The sequence below is a fragment of the Pelophylax lessonae genome (genome assembly GCF_965119305.1).
Source record: "Pelophylax lessonae genome assembly, chromosome: 5".
NCBI classification, from domain to species: Eukaryota; Metazoa; Chordata; class Amphibia; order Anura; family Ranidae; genus Pelophylax; species Pelophylax lessonae.
In genome coordinates, this window is record NC_138772.1 from 276473702 (window position 1) to 276497408 (window position 23707).

The window sequence follows — 23707 nt, forward strand, 5'->3', positions numbered from 1 at the left end:
CTTGGAAAGGTGGATCTCTCTCACACGTACCAACACAGACTATCCCCCAATTTAACTGATCCCCAAAGGTTTTTGATTAAATAGCGGAATAGAAAATATGATCCAAAAAAAGTGTATGTATATCACACGTACACAACCACACTAGGCCCCAATTACTATTGTTTGTACCCCTAAAAGGCTAGATGAGGAGTAGGGGGAGTATGGAACAGGCAGCACCCTCAAACCTTCAGAAGTATGAGATGAACCCCAACAACTTGGAAAGGTGGATCTCTCTCACACGTACCAACACAGACTATCCCCCAATTTAACTGATCCCCAAAGGTTTTTGATTAAATAGCGGAATAGAAAATATGATCCAAAAAAAGTGTATGTATATCACACGTACACAACCACACTAGGCCCCAATTACTATTGTTTGTACCCCTAAAAGGCTAGATGAGGAGTAGGGGGAGTATGGAACAGGCAGCACCCTCAAACCTTCAGAAGTATGAGATGAACCCCAACAACTTGGAAAGGTGGATCTCTCTCACACGTACCAACACAGACTATCCCCCAATTTAACTGATCCCCAAAGGTTTTTGATTAAATAGCGGAATAGAAAATATGATCCAAAAAAAGTGTATGTATATCACACGTACACAACCACACTAGGCCCCAATTACTATTGTTTGTACCCCTAAAAGGCTAGATGAGGAGTAGGGGGAGTATGGAACAGGCAGCACCCTCAAACCTTCAGAAGTATGAGATGAACCCCAACAACTTGGAAAGGTGGATCTCTCTCACACGTACCAACACAGACTATCCCCCAATTTAACTGATCCCCAAAGGTTTTTGATTAAATAGCGGAATAGAAAATATGATCCAAAAAAAGTGTATGTATATCACACGTACACAACCACACTAGGCCCCAATTACTATTGTTTGTACCCCTAAAAGGCTAGATGAGGAGTAGGGGGGGTATGGAACAGGCAGCACCCTCAAACCTTCAGAAGTATGAGATGAACCCCAACAACTTGGAAAGGTGGATCTCTCTCACACGTACCAACACAGACTATCCCCCAATTTAACTGATCCCCAAAGGTTTTTGATTAAATAGCGGAATAGAAAATATGATCCAAAAAAAGTGTATGTATATCACACGTACACAACCACACTAGGCCCCAATTACTATTGTTTGTACCCCTAAAAGGCTAGGAGTAGGGGGAGTATGGAACAGGCAGCACCCTCAAACCTTCAGAAGTATGAGATGAACCCCAACAACTTGGAAAGGTGGATCTCTCTCACACGTACCAACACAGACTATCCCCCAATTTAACTGATCCCCAAAGGTTTTTGATTAAATAGCGGAATAGAAAATATGATCCAAAAAAAGTGTATGTATATCACACGTACACAACCACACTAGGCCCCAATTACTATTGTTTGTACCCCTAAAAGGCTAGGAGTAGGGGGAGTATGGAACAGGCAGCACCCTCAAACCTTCAGAAGTATGAGATGAACCCCAACAACTTGGAAAGGTGGATCTCTCTCACACGTACCAACACAGACTATCCCCCAATTTAACTGATCCCCAAAGGTTTTTGATTAAATAGCGGAATAGAAAATATGATCCAAAAAAAGTGTATGTATATCACACGTACACAACCACACTAGGCCCCAATTACTATTGTTTGTACCCCTAAAAGGCTAGATGAGGAGTAGGGGGGGTATGGAACAGGCAGCACCCTCAAATCTTCAGAAGTATGAGATGAACCCCAAAAACTTGGAAAGGTGGATCTCTCTCACACGTACCAACACAGACTATCCCCCAATTTAACTGATCCCCAAAGGTTTTTGATTAAATAGCGGAATAGAAAATATGATCCAAAAAAAGTGTATGTATATCACACGTACACAACCACACTAGGCCCCAATTACTATTGTTTGTACCCCTAAAAGGCTAGATGAGGAGTAGGGGGGGTATGGAACAGGCAGCACCCTCAAACCTTCAGAAGTATGAGATGAACCCCAACAACTTGGAAAGGTGGATCTCTCTCACACGTACCAACACAGACTATCCCCCAATTTAACTGATCCCCAAAGGTTTTTGATTAAATAGCGGAATAGAAAATATGATCCAAAAAAAGTGTATGTATATCACACGTACACAACCACACTAGGCCCCAATTACTATTGTTTGTACCCCTAAAAGGCTAGGAGTAGGGGGAGTATGGAACAGGCAGCACCCTCAAACCTTCAGAAGTATGAGATGAACCCCAACAACTTGGAAAGGTGGATCTCTCTCACACGTACCAACACAGACTATCCCCCAATTTAACTGATCCCCAAAGGTTTTTGATTAAATAGCGGAATAGAAAATATGATCCAAAAAAAGTGTATGTATATCACACGTACACAACCACACTAGGCCCCAATTACTATTGTTTGTACCCCTAAAAGGCTAGATGAGGAGTAGGGGGAGTATGGAACAGGCAGCACCCTCAAATCTTCAGAAGTATGAGATTGTGTTCACTGTACCCCACAAAGATTGAGTTCACTGCACCCCACAATGATTGTGTTCACTGCACCCCACAAAGATTGTGTTCACTGCACCTCACAAAGATTGTGTTCACTGTACCCCCCAAAGATTGTGTTCACTGCACCCCACAAAGATTCTGTTCACTGTACCCCACAAAGATTGTGTTCACTGCACCCTAAAAGGATGTTGTTCACTGCACCCCACAAAGATTGTGTTCACTGCACCCTAAAAGGATGTTGTTCACTGCACCCCAAAAAGATTGTGTTCACTGTACCCCCCCCAAAGATTGTGTTCACTGCACCCCACAAAGATTGTGTTCACTGCACCCCAAAAAGATTGTGTTCACTGTACCCCCCAAAGATTGTGTTCACTGCACCCCAAAAAGATTGTGTTCACTGTACCCCCCAAAGATTGTGTTCACTGCACCCCACAAAGATTCTGTTCACTGTACCCCACAAAGATTGTGTTCACTGCACCCCAAAAAGATTGTGTTCACTGTACCCCCCCAAAGATTGTGTTCACTGCACCCCACAAAGATTCTGTTCACTGCACCCCACAAAGGATTTTGTTCACTGCACCCCAAAAAGATTGTGTTCACTGCACCCCAAAAAGGATTTTGATCACTGCACCCCAAAAAGGATGTTGTTCACTGCACCCCAAAAATGATTTTGTTCACTCCACCCCAAAAAGATTGTGTTCACTGCACCCCACAAAGATTGTGTTCACTGCACCCCAAAAAGATTGTGTTCACTGTACCCCCCAAAGATTGTGTTCACTGCACCCCACAAAGATTCTGTTCACTGTACCCCACAAAGATTGTGTTCACTGCACCCCAAAAAGATTGTGTTCACTGCACCCCAAAAAGGATGTTGTTCACTGCACCCCAAAAAGGATGTTGTTCACTCCACCCCAAAAAGATTGTGTTCACTGCACCCCACAAAGATTGTGTTCACTGCACCCCAAAAAGATTGTGTTCACTGCACCCCAAAAATGATTTTGTTCACTGCACCCCAAAAAGGATTTTGTTCACTGCACCCCAAAAAGGATGTTGTTCACTCCACCCCAAAAAGATTGTGTTCACTGCACCCCAAAAAGATTGTGTTCACTGCACCCCACAAAGGATTTTGTTCACTGCACCCCAAAAAGATTGTGTTCACTGCACCCCAAAAAGGATGTTGTTCACTGCACCCCAAAAAGGATTTTGTTCACTGCACCCCAAAAAGATTGTGTTCACTGTACCCCACAAAGGATTTTGTTCACTGCACCCCACAAAGATTGTGTTCACTGCACACCAAAAAGGATTGTGTTCACTGCACCCCAAAAAGATTTTGTTCACTGCACCCCAAAAAGATTGTGTTCACTGCAGCCCAAAAAGATTGTGTTCACTGCAGCCCAAAAAGATTGTGTTCACTGCAGCCCAAAAAGATTGTGTTCACTGCAGCCCAAAAAGATTGTGTTCACTGCAGCTCACACACAGAAAAATGGATGTGGATCACTGACACCTGCCTATCTCCAATCCCACACCACACAGCAATATCGATTGTAGTTTGTAGAACACAGTTTCCCTAAAATTCAGCAGACTCTGTCCCTAACAGGATTGAGAAGAGATCGTAGATCAGGATTGAGTGCAGATTCACCCCACCCCCCACACAGCAATATCGATTGTAGTTTGTAGAAGACACTGACCCTATAATTCAGCAGACTCTATCCCTAAAATGCCTACAACTCGCCCTGCCTAAACACTCCGACCTGTCCCTCAATTCTATCCGGACACAAATGGTTTTTTCCTGCCTATCTTTCCCTAATCAGCAGCCAGCACGTTGATGTGTGCTCTGTCCCTGATATAAGCAGCATAATGACGCCGCTGCGGCTGCCTCGAACTTATAAAGACTTGGTCACATGCTTCAGACGGCCAATCACAGCTACTAAGACATTTGCAGGCATGGCTGGGATGGCTTAAGGCACACCAGTTAAACGATTGTTGATTGGCTGTTGAAAGCCCGCCATGAAAAGAGCGCCAAAGCATGCAAAACCCGGAAATAAAACGACCGAACACGGATTTTTACCCGAACATACAGTAAAGTGTCCGTGTCCGTGTTCGGGTACAAAAAATCCAATTATTCGGTACGAACACGAATAATACAGTCCGTGTTCGCTCAACACTAAACATAACACCAAGTATACATGTTGTGTCCAAATATATTTATAACTGACATTAACTGAGATTTTACAATCTATTCATCTCAATTCGGAGCATGCATGCTCCCTAATCAGTCACACAAGGGTTAACCACATATAAGCGCTATATGAACCCACCAGTGATCATTAATGATGGCAGCAATAATAGTCATGAATGATGCCAATGTATTTTTACAAATTACCTGTGGGGCCGTATTAAAGCGGCCTGCGGGCCGCAATTGGCCCGCGGGCCGGACTTTGGACATGCCTGCATTAAGTGGATACAGATATGCCACCTAATTAGAACTGTATTACACCAGAGCCTACATAAAGATCTGTGGGAAGCCCAACTACATAAACCTGTTGATCTTTTGATCAAATATGAGCATAAAAATGTTTCATCCTCTTTTACAACTACCACAGTCAATCAAGAGGGATTAAGCCTTGAATTACCAGAAATGTTGATGGAGAATGAGCATGATTGACTTCTATCCTTCTGAACTTGATTGGTAAAGTTCTAAAAGTGTGGTCTCCTTGGACAGCTTACAAACACCCAAGTTGCTTTGAAGATCCACAGCTAGCATTAGGAAAGCAATAGTCAGGACTGTGATGTTGGTGTAAAGTGGGGATGAAGGGTTTCCCCCCCCCCCTTCCCCATCTCCCTCTTTCCCTCCTCCTACCTTCTATTTTCCTTCTCCCACCCTGTCTCTTTCCCTTCTTGTACCCTCTCTCTGTCCTTTACCTTACCCTCTCAATTCCCCTTGTATTTTTTTTTCTCTTCTCCTTTTTTATCTATTTTGCAGCAACATTTTTAACAATACACAAGGGCAAACTCCAGCATCCCTTGCATCTTGACTGTGTCTATGTGCATACACTTGCTATTCATATCTCACCAATACTTTATCCTACCTCTTGTACAATATGGGCTTGATTTACTAAAGGCAGTCTGGCACAAATGTTTCCTGTATTTCCTCTAATACTATAACTTCCTATGATTGTCAGCTCCATCCAGTGTCCAAAATGCAGTAAAATACTGTAGCGCATTCTAGCTGACAAATATCAGAATGATGGTTTCAGTCTATTAAAAAAAAAAACTCTCCATAAAGCAGAATAAACAGCTCAAATGTCTAGTTGCAAATAATATAGTACATTGAAGTGATACCGTGGGGACGTCTCATCAGTGGGGTCTCCAGGAGATATCAGAAGCCAGTGTAGGAGTAAATCATCCAGCGAGATGTTAGATAGGGATGGATATTTACAACTAGGAAAGCAGCCACACAAGGTAATGGGGTGCAGTTTTAGCTTTTAAAGGCATTGTGACAAAATGAGTATTTAGTATACAGTTTTTTCTGTCAAATATTGTAATGCTATCAGTGAATAAGATATGTGAGCCCACACAGGACTAAAAAAATCTGTTTGTATCTTGTATTGTGCTGAAGTGACTTGACCAAGATATAAACAGGTTTCATGGAAAGTGATACAAGAACAGATCACTGCTGCCCTCGAAGTCACCTGCTTCTCACCTTATACTTCTAAATAGACCTGTCAAGATAAAACCATGGAAGCTGCCATTGCTGGCATTATTCTGAAAATGCTAGTTGCCTGGCTTCAATATTTTAAATTCACAGACAATAACTTGCTCTAAACAAGTGCCAGAATTACACATTTTTATACTAGATTTTATGGCTGCCACTGCAAAAAAAAAAAAAAAGAAAAAAGAAGTCTTGTGATGGGAACACCCACTCTGGTGATAACTGTGTCATAGGGAATTCCCCTCACTTAATCTCATGTTTGCAAAACAGCTGTCACCTTGCTGAAGCATCAGGTGGTCATGCACTCAGCAGGGAAGCACCCTGTCTGATATCACAGCTAGTGTTAAAGCGGAGTTCCACCCTAGTTATACATTTTTTTTATAAAAATACCCCCGGGACAGTCAGGGCTAGCACATTCCACAATGGCTAGCCTCTGATCTGTCCCGGGTTGCACTTACCTTTCAGGAGAAATACTTACCTTGAAATTGTCTTCTCCAGCGCTGCCATCTCGGGTGTGGGCAGCTTGAAGCCAGCGCGATCCTCTTCCGCATCCTCTTTGGTCCTCTTCCTCCTTCTTCGGTCCCACGATGCACTGCACCGGCCCTGACGTCACTTCCGGGTCGCGCGCGTCATCCCTCCACAGCTTCTGGGCATGCCCAGAAGCTGTTTAGAAGGGAATGACGCGCGCGCCCCGGAACTGACGTCGGGGCCGGTGCAGGCGCAATGATTCCTGGGAGCGATGACGTTCAGCTCCCAGGAATCATTGCAAAAGCCAGGAAGTGACGAATCGCCGTGGCCGCCGAGGGGAGGAAGAAGGAAGTAAGGTGAGTATATTTTCTCTAAAAGGTAAGTGAAAAAAAAAAAAAATTGCGATTATCCATTTGTTTTTCAGGTGACCGGGAGCAAGAAGATGGAGGTAAGTATAAATTTCGGGTGGAACTCCGCTTTAAGCCTCGTACATATGATGAGAATATCGGACGAATGATCGTCTCGTTTTTTTTTTTGTATGCTAGCCTCATATCTGAAATTAAGAGGTTACTAAAGGTCCAAAAATTCTTGTATGACAGAATACAACTTCAAAAGTGACAAAATGTGTTGTATTGTATTGTAATGTACTTTTTCATTTCCGAGCATGCGCGGTCTTGGTCTTCTGATTTTTTCAGACAAAGACTGTATTGATCAGACTACAAAAATTTGTTCTGGTATCATGTGAGAACAATTTTCGTGTTCGTCACTTTGGATAATTTTGCATGAACTGTCTTAATCGGTTTTCGAAAGCTGTGTCCTGTCAGATTATCGTATGATTGCTTCGAAAGTGGTATTTTTCATTACATTTTCTCATACTTCTTCTTTGAAGGATTAGCTCCCCTTTTTTTTTTTAAAAAAAAAAGGCAAATTAACATCCTCCCCAGTCCCCGCTGCACTTACATCTGTCAGTTGTACAGTGTCACCGTTCATGCAGCCTGGTGTGGCAGTCCTGTCATGTGAAAACTGCACTGTTGCTCCTCTTCTTTCCCTAGGGACACTGGGACAAGTCAGAGTGGTTTGATTTGTCAGTGCAGTTATGTGTTGGTGCTGACCAAGCGGAACCACTCTGATCCATCCTGGTGTCCTTAGAGAAAGAAGAAGAACAGGGTGATTTTTAAACTGTTTTACCCATAGAGGTAAGTGCAGTGAGGCTTAGGGGGAGGTGTTTAGGATTTAAAGATGTTAGATCACCTTTCAGGGCCTGGATTTGAACCTGGACCCTCTGCTGTGTCAGGCAATGTCTCTTCTGGCTGAGCTACCTGGAATGCTGGACAGCTCCCTGGACAGCTCCCTGGACAGTTTCTTTGACAGCTCCCTGGACAGTTCCTTGAATGATCCTGTCTTGAACCTTGTTTGTCTTGAATCCTGAACTTTTTGCTTCTACCATGAACTTCCAGATTTAATCCATGTGTCTGCACTTCCTGTTTGCCAGATTATTGTTCTCTCTCCAGCCAGCATCTCGCTTCTGTCTTCCCTGCTGCTGTTCATATTTTGCTACCACTCGTTATCGACCCTTGGCTTGTTCCTCAACTACGCTTCTGCCTGATCACAACCTGTAACTACTCTTTATCAACCTTTGGTTTGTTTAATGACTATGCTTCTGTTTGATCCCTACCTGCTTATCCCCTACTGGACCCTGGATTTTTATTAGCGTAGGGATGGGGTTCCGCTACTTTCACACCTGGGCGTTTTTGTGTCAGACGTTTATTGGGCATTTTTTGGGCGTCTTTGGAGGCAGGCATGACATCTGAACTTCTGTATAGGGGTATATATACACACACACATATATATATATATATATACACATACACACATATAGGTGTAAAAGTAGCGGAACCCTATCCCTACGCTAATGAAATTATTTGCAGGGATGGGGTTCCGCTCCTATCACACCTATATATGTGTATATATACATATATGTGTGTGTGTATATATACCCCTATACAGAAGTTCAGATGTTATGCCTGCCTCCAAGACGCCCAAAAAATGCCCAATAAACGACTGCAACAAAAACGCCCAGGTGTGTTGTTGCAGGACGTCAATTTTATTTGGGTACAGTGTCACACGCCCGCGCAATTGTCCGTTAAAGTCACGCAGTGCCGAATCGCAAAATAGGGCCTGGTCTTTGAGCAGCCAAATCCTCCGGGGTTAAGCCTGACCCCTGATCAGGACATCCCTTTTTTATTTTTTTTCTGAAAATGGGGAAGATTCACTCTTCATACATAGTATATGTGAACCGGTTTGCCTGCCAAAGGATTTGTAATTTTCTGCAATCAATGTTATTTAAAATCACCTGCCAGACAGCACAGCCAGATGCTTCCTACTGCAAAAACACAGCAGTACAGCTTGATCAATAGTACAATCTGGCGCATGACCTTCCCTCTTTCTTTATGACTGCTGTATTACAAGGAGATAGCAGGAAATTAAGACCAAGATAGAATCACATACATACAGTAACTGTATTTAAAAAAGCATTCGGTTATGGTTTAACTAATACATGACCTAATTTTTTTATATGCACAAAGTCCAGTTTTAAGAGTGATTTCATCTTTTTAAAGAGTAACCTCACTTTTGTTGAGAAAAAAACAAACTTTGTGGCAGATTCCTAACTTTTGTTGCCCTGAAGAAATAGCTGTTTGATTCACCATATCCTTTTGATACTGATTCTGATTGGCAGAGATTTGGTTCAATATGATTCACTCTCAATATTCTGCTGAGAAAACCTGCAGCACCTTAATCTCTTTAGAAATGAATTAAATGTTGAAGAATGTCTCACCCAAAATTCCTATTGCAAAGGGTGCCCATGATTTGAATTCTGGGTAATTAGTGAGCCAATCACACAAGTTGGCAATGACATTTATAGGCATGTTCTGTACAAAGGTGTGCAGAACACTTCGAGGTTGCCATATCACATTGAAATTTACAGAAGATTACAGCAGAATAAAAAAGAAAGGTAATTTTTAATAGCATTAAATTCCAACATGTCTTGTGTAGCAATTGTCCGTGCCATAGTTTTTTTTATTTGCTGTATTTTTTTCCCCACAAGTGGAGCTGTCCTTCAACTATTGCATAATGTCCATCTTTTAACTAATTGCTTTTAATAATGACTACATTGGTTTTGTGGATCATCCAGTGTATCAAGCAGCAGCTCTATAACCTGAAAACACTTCAAAATAGGATTTATATGTATACTGTGGTAAATAAATAGACAGTTATCTATCATTATATGTTGATAGCCTTGCATTGAGCAGAGCTTACTTCTCTGTGTTGTTATACATAAATGGATACAGAATTGGGAATGTAAGAATGCTTTATCCTTAATTACTTGATTAAACCTGGCAATATAATGCTATTAGTAGAAGTGTCCTTGTATAACGTTCTTTGAATTCTTCGGGCAAGTCTCCCTATCCTTCTTGCTAATAATGACTTTTGTGGTCAAATGTCACATTTTATTGCCTCTCTACATCCCTGGATGTCTTCAATGGCTATATGTGTGATAATGCTTTTCTAAACATTTACATTTTACAACCCTTTTTCCTTGTGCTTGTTTTGTAAAGGATACTTATGTATTTGGTAATACTGTATTCTTGTGTTTACATATGAAAACTATCTTGGATTCTTTGCAGTCTTTACAATTAGGAACTCTGGGTTGTGCAGTCTGCCATATAAAGCAGATACTTCTCACAGTAGGCATGGTTCATTGGAATCTAGGACATATCCTCTGTGCTAGAAGACTGTTATTTTCAGAACAGTGCAAGTCTATTTATCTGCTGCAATACTTAGCTGTATCTTACTGGAGTCACGCTAGGATTTTTGTGCCTGGAAGACAGCCCATATAGTCATAAATCCTCCATTTATTTTTATCAAAGTATTTCTGCTTGTAAGTCACATGTCAACACCCACGAATGATATGTGATCTTTCGTAAGGTGAATGTCTGCTATGGAGTTGTACTAGTGCAAATGTCTTTGCCATAGACACCATATAATTGATGTTCATTTTGTTGTATAATATTAATATGCAGTTTTTTTATGCACATTTTAGATTGGTGTGCTTCCTAATCCCGCTCATCAACAGTGCATGCTTTACTTGTCTCTTCACATATGTCTGGGTAGAGTGTCTATGCAATGGAATTTAAAGGAGGCTATTCTATAGGCAGCACATGGTATGTGCTACATATATTCAACAATGGAATTGTACCTATGTCAAAAAGATTCAGTTGTAATTTGGACAATTGGTTTGAGGCACTGAGGACTTTCATGGTACTGCAAAGACTTACAAAACAATAATTAAAGAAATATATATATTTTATTGTATCCACAAATATTGGTGATTGTTTTTAATATTTGTGGATACAATAACATTTATATATTTCTTATAATTATTGTTTTGTAAGTATTCTATATGCAGAATATCCAAAAACGACTGTCTAAATGAAATACAACTATTCTGAAGTTCCTCAGCACCTAAAACCTGGCGCACTCGAATATCAAAATCTCAATTTTTATTTTGAAGGTTCAGGACTGACCTACCCCAGTCCCACTTTGTGTGGCCCACCACTGGTTCTTCAGCCGCATCCAATAAACAGTATAGGAAGGTAGAAAAGGAGTGAGACAGCCCACAACTTTGTCCAAGAAAGTCAACATATGGGTCGGGACTTCAAGGGTTTTTGAGGTCCCAGGGTGCCTAATGAAAGACATGTTACATCTGATAGTGCCTACATTTCATTTGCACTGTCTTCAGGGACTGTTTTTCCCAAGGTTACTTTCATTCTTTAGAGGTTGTGCACAAGTTGTTGGTAGGGTGGCCTACTGTAAAAATCCATGCATTAAAAAGGTGATCTTTACGTTGGTGGTATATTAGTCCTGTCTGGGGAAAAAGCACAAAAGAAAAGTATTCTGTTCTGTTTATATAGACTGTGGCCTATAGTTGGATGGATGCTAATAGCAGAGATGCGCTATAACTAATTGCAGCCACTCAAATATCACCTATGCCAACACTTGTGATACTGGATTGCCATGAATTACACATTTTCTATGCTTTATATAAAATCTTTCTGTTCAGTTTTATGGCATTTTAATATATCAGAGCAAGGATTTAATAGAATATGAAACATTTTTGACTAGCGTGTGAATGGTTTTTAGTTTCACTAAACTGATATGCGGTATGGAGGAGCCCAGCTATGAGGATAGATTAGCTGAACTGAATTTATTCTCACTTGAAAAGAGGAGATTAAGGGGGGGATATGATCAACATGAATAAATACATAAGTGGTCCATATAGTGAACTTGGTGTTGAGTTATTCACTTTAAGATACACATAATATAACTGGATACTAATATTTATAGGTAAAGTTGATCCTGGGAATATTTGATTGCCTATTGGGGGATCAGGAAGGAATATATTTCTCCTGCTGGAACAAATTGAATCATGCTTTGCTGGGGTATTTCTTGCTTTTCTCTGGATCAACTGTGGGTATAGGATTGTATATATAGAATGATATATACACATACAGTATACACTGCTCAAAAAAATTAAAGGAACACTTTGAAAACACATCAGATCTCAATGGGGAAACATATCATGCTGGATATCTATACTGATATGGACTGGGTAATGGGTTTGGAACAAAATGATGTCATATCTTTTAATGGAAATGAAACGATCAACCTACAGAGGACTGAATTCAAAGACACCCTGAAAATCAAAGTGAAAAAATGATGCAGCAGGCTAGTCCATTTTGCTGAAATTTCATTGCAGCAAAATGGTACTTAGTAGTTTGTATGGCTTGTATGCATGCCTGACAATGTTGGGGCATGCTCCTTTTGAGATAACGGATGGTGTCCTGGGGTATTTCCTCCCAGATCTGGACTAGGGCATCACTGAGCTCGTGAGTTGCAACCTGATGGTGTCAGATGGACCAAAACATAATGTCCCAGAGGTGTTCTATTGGATTTAGGTCAGGTGAGGGGGCCATTCAATGGTATCAACTCCTTCATCCTCCAGGAACCGGCTGCATACTCTCTCCACATGAGGCCGGGCATTGTCATGCACCAGGAGGAACCGAGGACCCACTGCACCAGCGTAGGGTCTGAAAATGGGTCCAAAGATTTCATCCCAATACCTAATGGCAGCCTGGGTTCCACTGTCTAGCCTGTAGAGGTTTATGTGTCCCTCCATGGATGTGCCTCCCCAGACAATCAAACCGGTCATGCTGAACAATGTTACAGGCAGCCTAACATTCTCCATGGCTTCTCCAGACCCTTTCACATCTGTCACATGTGTTCAGCATGAACCTGCTCTCATTTGTGAAAAGCACAGTGTGCCAGTGGTGGACCTGCCAATTCTGGTGTTCAATGGCAAATGCCAATCAAGCTCCACAGTGCCAGGCAGTGAGCACAAGGCCCACTAGAGTATGTTGGGCCCATAGGCCACCCTTATGAAGTCTGTTTCTGATTGTTTGGTAAGAGACATTCACACCGGTGATTTCCTGTGGATGCCTAGCGGCAAAATGCATTGAGGTCTGAGTTGCTGCCTCTATTGTCTTTGACGAACCATTGACGTCACTTCCGGGAATCCTGGAATGCACGCCGATTGCGGGAGTCAGACTTAGACGTGGAGAGAGGCTTCCGGGCCATGGTGAAAATGCACGAGACATTTCTGCCTATAGAGCTGGTGCCGGACAGGGCACATTTTAAAATAAACGCAACCACTGCAGGGTTGTGTATGTTATAGGATTTTAAATAAATGGTGTTGCACTATTGGTATATTGTTTGTCTTTCATGTGCATTTTTGATATCCTATTGCTGATGAGAGAATGTGGCTTGGCTACTCTTGGAAGTATTGCACATCACTGAATCAAAAGTGTTGTGGGGTCTGGGGGCTCTGATGAGTGCATTGTGTTTTCACTTGCACGTGGTGGAGCACTGGATTTATTCATAAGGAGCACAAATGCTTATAATAATAAGAAGGTGTTTAGACTATACAAAACATACACTATTGTATTGACAAAATCCATTATTTTTTTGGATTTTGTAATTTATTTTCACCATTGGTTGGGAATGACACGCATCAAGATTTTTGTCTTTCATAGTTTCACTGGTTATATCCACTATTATTTTATATTTTATGTAATGTTTTTTTTTTTGCTATGATTTATATCACTTAAGGATTCACATTATATGGTTTGAGCTGTTTCCAATACCCATGTGATCGCATATATATGCATATGTGGATTAGAGTGTGAAATCCCAATAAAGATATCACCAATGGTGTCTTAATACTATGTATTGTTTTATTTGTTATTTTACATTTTATATTTTTTCGGTTACAGTTTTAGTTTTTTTTTTTACATACTAATAGACACAGAGATTACATCTTACCTATTGTATAAGGAAATAGATAATTATCCCCTGTCTCCACAGGTGTGACAGCGCCTTCTTCCTGACATTTACCCACATTCACACCAGTGGCCTGCTGGAGGTCATTTTGTAGGGCTCTGGCCGTGCTCATCCTGTTCCCCCTTGCACAAAGGAGCAGATAGCAGTCCTGCTGATGGGTTAAGGACCTTCTACCACTCTGTCCAGCTCTCCTAGAGTAACTGCCTGTCTCCTGGAATCTTCTCCATGCTCTTGAGACTGTGGTGGGAGACACCACAAATCTTCTGGCAATGGCATGTATTGATGTGCCATCCTGGAGGAGTTGGGATGCCTGTGCAACCTCTATAGCAGCCTTTCTCCACCTTTTCAACACAGAGGAACCCTTGAAATAAATTTCTGGTCTCGGGGAACCCCTGCTAAAAATCTACAACCCATGACACATTACTGTGACAGTTAGTGGGAAGAATGCTCCTTACTCTTGTCATCATTGGAAAGAATTACCCCCTTACAAATAGCTAAAAGGAACAATGGTGTCATTGGAGACTTATCTGAGAGGCAGAAATTGCCCATTACACAAGGAATCCCTAGCAATCTCAGGAGGAACCCTAGGGTTCCACAGAACCCTGGTAGAGAAACCCTGCCCTATAGGGTCCAGGTATCGCCTTATGCTACCAATAGTGACACTGACCCTAGCCAAATGCAAAAAAAGATGAGTAGGGAAAAAATGTCAGTGACCTCCACCTGTAAAACCATTCTGTTTTGGAGGTCATCTCATTGTTGCCCATTTAGTGCACCTGTTTTTAATTTCATTAACACCAAAGCATCCCTGCTACTTAACTGACCAGATCAATAGCCCAGGAGTTTAATTGACGTGATGCTATATTTTGATTAATTATACTCTGATTAAAAATTGTTCCTTATATTTTTTTTGAGCAGTGTATTTTTTATATATTTTTTTATTTTTTCCTTCTATTGGTTGAACTAGATGGACTTTTTTGCAGCCAGACTAACTACGTAACTAACTATGTAGTGTTGCTTTGTATATAACATTTCTTATATGTCTTTCATTTTTTTAACCTAATTTGTAAATCTGTGTCTACCCAGGTTGTTAAAATCTATGTTCTAATGAATGATAGCCACTGCCAGCGTATTACCAATAATTTTTTTTTTTTTTGCTGTTTCATTTGCATTATTTTGGTTGTCTATGGCTTATGTTAAATAAAGTTGTATTATTCTTTTTTAACCACAGGTACCATCATTATGTCAGAAGATTTGCGAGATGCTTTGGATAACATGTACGATGCCAGAATCCCAAAGCTTTGGTATAAGATTTCATGGGATTCTGCCACCTTAGGTTTTTGGTTTACAGAACTGCTGGAAAGAAATATGCAGTTCAGGAGCTGGCTGTTTGATGGGCGTCCCAATCAGTTCTGGATGACTGGATTCTTTAATCCACAGGTACTGTACTTACTTTTATTATTACTGCACCTTGCTTTTAAATTGAAGCATTTAAATAAGACATAAAATGTCTGAAACCTTTTGATCTTTTTACAATTCTTAGAATATATGGACATTTTTAGTCTGTGAGCATTTTTACTCTGATGATGACCTGATTAGATCAAATAATGAGTGTTCTTTATGGTGCCACAGTGTTTCTACGACCGCTTATAAAACACCTCCAAAATAAATTTTATACAGTGGAACTCCTTTTTATGTCTTAATAATTTTCCATACACCCCAGTCCGCTTTTTGATTAGCATGTTAAAATGCAAATGTTTCATATTTTTCACCTAAACAGGGATTTCTGACAGCCATGAGACAAGAAACAACACGCATGAATTTATCAAAAGGCTGGGCCTTAGACAGTGTCATTTTACATAATGATGTCACCAGAATGATGAAAGAAGATGTCAATTCCCCTCCTCCAGCTGATATTGGTGGAGTCTACATATACGGATTGTTTCTTGATGGTGCTGGCTGGGATCGTAGAAACACAAAGCTTATGGAAGCTCAGCCAAAGGTACAGTAATACAGTGTGTATGTATGGTGGAGGGAGGAAAATATGGTTAAAAAATTGCTGTTACATAGGTACAGGAGATGAGTTCATATCTGGGCATCAAGGCAAAAGAATATGGAGACAGGTAAGGTTAATTGAGCAAATAGAAAAATAGGAACATGGAAACACTTTAAATGGGTCTATCTAATAATGAAATTTGTGTAAAATACATGTTTTAGTCCTCCTAAAACAAATGAAGCTTACTACTTTCTGCATGGACTACCTGGTACATAAACAGTTTTCAAGGATGAACTCCAGTCCAGTTTTTTTTATAGTTTACTATAATTAGCAAAATATTTTTTTCAGAGGAGTGGGTGTGGCGCTGCTTATAGTGTATATCCCTTTAAGTGTGCATATAATTGGTGTTAGGAACACTCCCTGTGTACACTGAAGTGCTGTCATGAATCTGCCAGTTAAGAGTTAACTTAGTGCAGACTAATTGCACTAATTGGCAAAAGGCTGGCCTATTTAAACACCACAGCAGCACTGAGCCATTGCTGTCTTGTCTGCAGCTTTACCTGTACTTCCTGATCCTGAACCTGCTGTTTCCTGTTGACTTCCTGATCGACCTCCCGGCTTGTCCACTACTTCGTCTGCTTGCTGCCCGCCCTGACCTTGGCTCGTTCCTGTGACCACTCTCCTGCCTTATACTTGTCGGCTTATCTGCTTCTGATTCTGGACGTGTTCACCTCCTGGTGGGGCAACCCTGGGGACCGCGACCTGGTGTTAGCTTGCAGCGCAGTCTATCCCCACCACCAGGGGCTCTAGTGAAAACCAGCTAGCACTTAGACTCCGCACCTCAGACTAGCCCGTGTCTACCACCAGTGTGACCCGTCCGTGTTCCTGTTGTACCAGATCCCACGAGGCTACCTCTGCACGTCAGGCTCAGCCACCAGCACCATTACAGTACAAGACAGCCATGTCGGAGCCTGCAAGAGGGGCTTCTACTCTGGACGAGATCTGCCAACACTTGGCAGTATTGTCGCAAACAGTCAAGTCGCTCCAGGACAGCTATGTGCACTTGGAGGAACGCATGCACTCTGTGACTAACCCGGGGATCCCTCCTGTTTCTTTGGTACCCCCAACTTCCACGACACCAACAGGTTCGGTCTCAGGACCCACAGTGGTGATGCTACCACCTGAACCCAGGGTTCCTACACCAGAGCGATTTTCAGGAGATCGGGACAAATTTAGGGCGTTCCGTAATGCATGCGAACTTTATTTCTCACTGCAGCCCCGGACTTTCTCCTTGGAAGCCACCAAGGTTGGATTTGTCTTCTCCCTACTCTTGGATGAACCCCAGTCCTGGGCACACCGACTTCTTGAAGAGTGCAGCCCACACCTAGACTCCTTGTCTTCCTTTTTTGGTGCCATGGCTCAATTATACGATGATCCACAGCGCACTTCCACAGCGGAAGCTGCTCTTCATGCACTCCAGCAAGGCCGCAGAGCAGTAGAGTAGTACGTCTCGGATTTTAGACGGTGGAGTACTGATACCGAGTGGAACGACGCAGCGCTACGTCACCAGTTCCGCTCAGGCCTATCTGAGGGTCTGAAGGACGAGCTAGCCCGAGTTGGCATTCCAGACTCCCTAGAGGCATTGATTTCATTGGCTATCCAGATAGATCGCCGGCTTCGTGAGCGCCGTGCGGAAAGGTCTGCCCAGCACCCACGCCCGTTCTGGATGATGCCGCGGTTCGCGAACTCCGGCTCATGTCACCTCCACCAGGCCCATTCTGGCCAACCTGGCTCCTGCTAACTTCACACCAGATGCCCCAGAACCCATGCAGGTTGGCGTTATGCGGTCTACCCTAACCGCTGAAGAACGATACCGCCGGCAAAAGAATAACCTCTGCCTATACTGTGGTGAAGCCGGCCATTACGTACGTTCTTGCCCAGCAAAGTTACGTAAGTTTCTCTCCATCTCTCCTTCAAGTTATCCAGCATCCGCTGCCAGTGCTACTCACTTAGCGCTCCCTGTTTCGTTTCAACTCCCGGGAGGTACAATACCAGTCACCGCAATTATTGATTCTGGAGCGTGCAGCTGTTTCATTGATCTCACGTTCGCCATCCAACAACACATCCCTCTTCAAACCAAGACTCAAGGACTTTCCATTTTTCTTGCAGATGGGTCTTATATTAAGTCTGGACCTGTGACTCAGGAGACCCCTCCACTTCCTATGGTCACTTCTTCAGGTCACAAAGAGCTACTCAGCCTGGATGCTATTGCTTCCCCTTTATTTCCGGTTATCCTGGGATTGCCGTGGCTGCAGGCCCACAACCCGCAAATTGATTGGATGACGAGAACGATCAAATTTCAGTCTGATTACTGCATAAACTCCTGTTTACCGGTCTCTCTCAGCCCTGCCAGTACCCTGCTCTGTTTGGACTCTGACACAGATCTGCTTTCTGCTGTGCCTAAGCCTTATCATGGCTACCTGGACGTTTTTAGTAAACGGGGGGCCGAGACCCTTCCTCCTCATCGCACATACGACTGCCCGATCGAGTTACTTCCTGGGGCCGGGATTCCATTCGGTCGTATCTTCCCTTTGTCAGAACGGGAATTGGAGGCTCTGAAAGAATACGTGGATGAAAATCTAAAGAAGGGGTTCATTCGTCCATCGACATCCCCAGCAGGGGCAGGAATCTTCTTCGTGGAAAAAAAGGACCACTCTCTCCGCCCCTGTGTGGACTATCGGGAACTAAATAAGATCACGGTCAAGAACCGTTACCCTCTTCCCCTGGTACCAGAACTTTTCCAAAGACTGAGGTCAGCCTCCATTTTCACTAAGTTAGACTTACGTGGGGCCTATAATTTGGTCCGTATTCGTGAGGGGGATGAGTGGAAAACAGCGTTTCGCACCAGGTTTGGGCATTTTGAATATCTGGTGATGCCCTTCGGCCTGTGCAACGCCCCAGCAACCTTTCAACATTTTGTAAATGATATTTTCAGAGACTGGTTAGATATCTTTGTTATTGTCTACCTGGACGATATCTTGATTTTCTCTGCATCCCTGGATCAACATCGGGGACATGTCAAAAATGTCCTCGGCAGACTCCGCCAACACGGATTATATGCCAAGCCGGAGAAGTGCGAATTTGAACGCCAGAGTATTCAGTTCCTAGGTCTCATAATTTCCACTGAAGGAATTAAGATGGATCCCCAAAAGGTCTCAGCCATCTTGGACTGGCCACCCCCGTCAGACAAGAAGGGGGTCCAGCGCTTCGTAGGTTTTGCCAACTTTTACAGGAGATTTATTAAGGGATTCTCTGACATCATTTCCCCCATTACACAGCTCACGAAGCAGAATACCCGGTTCAATTGGCCTCCTGAAGCCCAGACTGCCTTTCTAACCTTGAAAAGGCTCTTTACAACTGCTCCCATCCTGAGTCACCCGAATCCAGCCCTTCCTTACCTTCTTGAAGTAGATGCATCAGAAGTGGCCGTGGGGGCAGTTATTTCGCAAAGGCAGGGTACTAAACATCTCATACATCCTATAGCCTTCTTCTCTCGTAAACTTTCCCCAGCAGAAAGGAACTATGACGTTGGCGATCGAGAACTTCTGGCCATTAAGGCTGCCCTTGAGGAGTGGAGGTACTTGTTGGAAGGGGCAACGCATCCTATCCTCATCTTCACAGATCACAACAATCTTGAGTATTTAATAGCTGCTAAACGGCTGAGGCCACGTCAGGCACGTTGGGCATTGTTTTTCTCAAGATTTTCCTTCCATATTACCTACCGGCCGGGATCTAAAAATGTCAAGCCAGATGCGCTCTCCCGCATGTTTGATGATCCAAAGGAAGTGCCAGTACCCGACACCATCCTGTCCGCAGGTAATTTTTTGTTATTACAGACCAACCTGATGGCCCAAATAAAGCAAGCTTCTGCAAAGAATCTCTGTCTCCCTGAGGTGTCCCTGGTACCCAGAGATGGGTTATTATGGCTTGAAGACAAGATCTTTGTCCCTGAAGAGGTCCGAGTGACGGTTTTAGGGTTATGCCATGACCACCCTCTGGCGGGCCATTTTGGTACTCATAAGACCCTGGATCTATTACAACGAACATTTTGGTGGCCAGATCTGGAACAGAGTTGCAGGGAGTACGTGAAGTCTTGTACCGTCTGTACCCGGAGCAAGTCTGTAAGAAACAAGGCGTGGGGCCTGCTCAGGCCACTACCAGTCCCTGACAGGCCTTGGAAGATGGTCGCCATGGACTTCATAGTGGAGCTTCCCCCCTCAGAGGGCTGTTCCGCCATTTTTGTGGTCGTTGATCGTCTATCTAAGATGGCCCATTTCTTGCCACTCAGGAATACGCCCACGGCCAAGGAGACTGCAGAAGTTTTTATTAAAGAGATCGTTAGGCTTCATGGGGTTCCTGCAAATATTGTTTCAGATAGAGGGGTCCAGTTTACCTCCCGCTTCTGGAAAGTCTTGTGCGACGCGTTGAAGATTGAGCTGTCCTTGTCTTCCGCCTACCATCCTCAGACTAATGGACAAACCGAAAGGACAAACCAGACGTTGGAACAGTATATCCGTTGTTTCACCACATTTGTCCAGGATGACTGGGTGGCCCTACTACCATTGGCAGAGTTTGCATACAACAATGCTAAACATTCTGCAACAGGGCAAGCTCCATTCTTCGCAAACTACGGTTTCCATCCGTCCTTCTTACCGGACGTTCCCGCTGAACCCACAGTTCCAGCAGTACAGGATATCATTAGCTTCCTCAACCGCAATTGTAAACTGCTGCAGGATGCTATAATAAGGGCACAAGCAGCCTCTAAAAAGATTTTTGACAGGAAGAGGAGAGGGGAACTAATCCTTCAACCAGGTGACCAGGTATGGCTATCTACATGCAACCTCCGCCTAGCCTGTCCCTCAAAGAAATTGGCACCCAAGTTTATTGGACCCTTCCCGGTCAAGAGGAAACTCAACGAGGTCTCATATGAATTACACTTACCTGATTCTCTTAGAATTCATCCGGTGTTTCATGTCTCCTTGTTAAAACCTACAGTCCCTTACTCCTTACCGGGCAGAAGCTCGGAACCACCCGAACCTGTGATTGTCGATGGGGAGGAAGAATATGAGGTGGAAGCTATTTTGGATTGCAGGAGGAGGAGAGGTCAATTACAGTTTCTCATAAAGTGGAAAGGTTACGGTCTGGAAGAAAATTCCTGGGAACCGGAACGGAATATCCATGCTAAAGAACTGATCTATGCTTTCTTTCGCAGTCACCCACAAAAGAAAAACCTATTGGGCACCCGGAGGTTGCCCTTAAGGGGGGGGCAATGTTAGGAACACTCCCTGTGTACACTGAAGTGCTGTCATGAATCTGCCAGTTAAGGGTTAACTTAGTGCAGACTAATTGCACTAATTGGCAAAAGGCTGGCCTATTTAAACACCACAGCAGCACTGAGCCATTGCTGTCTTGTCTGCAGCTTTACCTGTACTTCCTGATCCTGAACCTGCTGTTTCCTGTTGACTTCCTGATCGACCTCCCGGCTTGTCCACTACTTCGTCTGCTTGCTGCCCGCCCTGACCTTGGCTCGTTCCTGTGACCACTCTCCTGCCTTATCCTTGTCGGCTTATCTGCTTCTGATTCTGGACGTGTTCACCTCCTGGTGGGGCAACCCTGGGGACCACGACCTGGTGTTAGCTTGCAGCGCAGTCTATCCCCACCACCAGGGGCTCTAGTGAAAACCAGCTAGCACTTAGACTCCGCACCTCAGACTAGCCCGTGTCTACCACCAGTGTGACCCGTCCGTGTTCCTGTTGTACCAGATCCCACGAGGCTACCTCTGCACGTCAGGCCCAGCCACCAGCACCATTACAATTGGTGTGTTGGGTGAAGAATTCCACTGTGTAAATTAGCAGTCAAATGTGTCAAAAACTTCTTATACAATTGCAGGACCTTATTCGTGAACAAATTTGCAAACCACTAACTTAACCCCTTTAATGACCAGGCCATTTTTTGCAATTACAATACAATGCTGTACCCAAACAAAATGTACCTCCTTTTTTCCACATAGAGTTTTCTTTTGGTGGTATTTGATCACTCCTGCGGTTTTTATTTTTTGCGATATAAACTAAAAAAGACCGAAAATTGTGAGAAAAAAAATTGAATTTTCTACTTTTTCTTATAAAAAATATCCAATAAACTAAATTTTTGTCATACATTTAGGCCAAAATGTATTTGGCTACATGTCTTTGATAAAAGAAATCTCAATAAGTGTTTATTTATTGGTTTGTCCAAAACATAGAACTTCTACAAACTATGGTGTATATACTAGAACTCACGCAGCTTTTTCTTTCTGACTGCCTATCTCATTTCTTGAAGTGCTAAAATAGCAGGGCAGTACAAACCCCCCCTCAAATAATCCCTTTTGGTCATTTGGGGGGGTTTTGTGCTATCTTGGCATTTTATGGCCTCCCATGTGATAGGTAGTGAGGAGTGAAATCAACAATTTATGCCCTTGGAAAGCCTGAAGGCGGTGATTGGTTGTCGGGGTCCTGTACGCAGCTAGACTGCCAAAAAGTCTCACGCATAGTATCCCTGTACTCAGAAGAAGCAGAACAATGTATTTTGGGGTGTAATTTCACATGTAGCCAAGGTATGTGTGAGCAATATATTATTTAGGTGACAACTTTGTGTAAAAAAACAAAAAAAAATCTTTGTAATATTCCTGAAATTTGTGGCAAAATATAAAATATTCCATGAACTCATCATGCCTCTCAGCAAATAGGTGGAGTGTCTACTTTCCAAAATGGAGTCATTGGGGGTGGGGGGGATGGGGGGTTGTGCTGTCTTGACATTTCAGGGCCTCCAAAACTGTAATAGGTAGTGAGGAAGTATGACGAGCAATTTACGCCCTTAGAAAACCTGAAGGCAGTGATTGGTTTTCGGGGTCCCGTACACAGCTAGGCTCCCAAAAAGTCATGTGGTATCCCTGTACTCAGAAGAAGCAGCAGAATGTATTTTGGGGTGTGATTTCACATATAGCCATGGCATGTGTGAGCAATATATCATTATGTGACAACTTTGTGTAAAAATAAAATCCAAAACTTGTGGCAAAATATAAAATATTCCATGTACTCAACATGCCTCTCAGCAAATAGCTTGGGGTGTCTACTTTTCAAAAAGTGCTCATTTGGGGAGTGTTTGAACTGTCCTGACATTTTATGCCCAATTTTAGAAGCTTATGCCACACATCACACAGCTTATGCCACACAACCACTTGAAGACCAAGCCTTTTCTAACACTTTTTGTTTACATGAAAAAAATTTTTTTTTTACTAGAAAATTACTTTGAACCCCCAAACATTATATATTTTTTTTAAAGCAGAGGCCCTACAGAACAAAATGATGGGTGTTGCAATTTTTTTGTCACATGGTATTCGCGCAGAGATTTTTTGAGAAAAAAAACACTTTTTTATATTTAATGCACAAATACACTATATATTGCCCAATTGTTTGGTACAATTTAAAGGATGATATTATGCCGAGTACATAGATACCAAAC

At 42.8% G+C, this 23707-nt stretch overlaps 1 protein-coding gene across 1 annotated transcript in view; it reads left to right on the forward strand.

Annotated features, from left to right (window-relative positions):
- Positions 1-23707, forward strand: part of LOC309556020 (dynein axonemal heavy chain 5-like) — a 468481-nt gene that overhangs the window by 414595 nt on the left and 30179 nt on the right. The window contains exons 75-76 of the mRNA XM_082258288.1: positions 15383-15591; positions 15932-16153. Of these exons, the coding sequence (XP_082114414.1) occupies positions 15383-15591; positions 15932-16153 (431 nt within the window). The remainder of the gene's footprint in view (positions 1-15382; positions 15592-15931; positions 16154-23707) is intronic.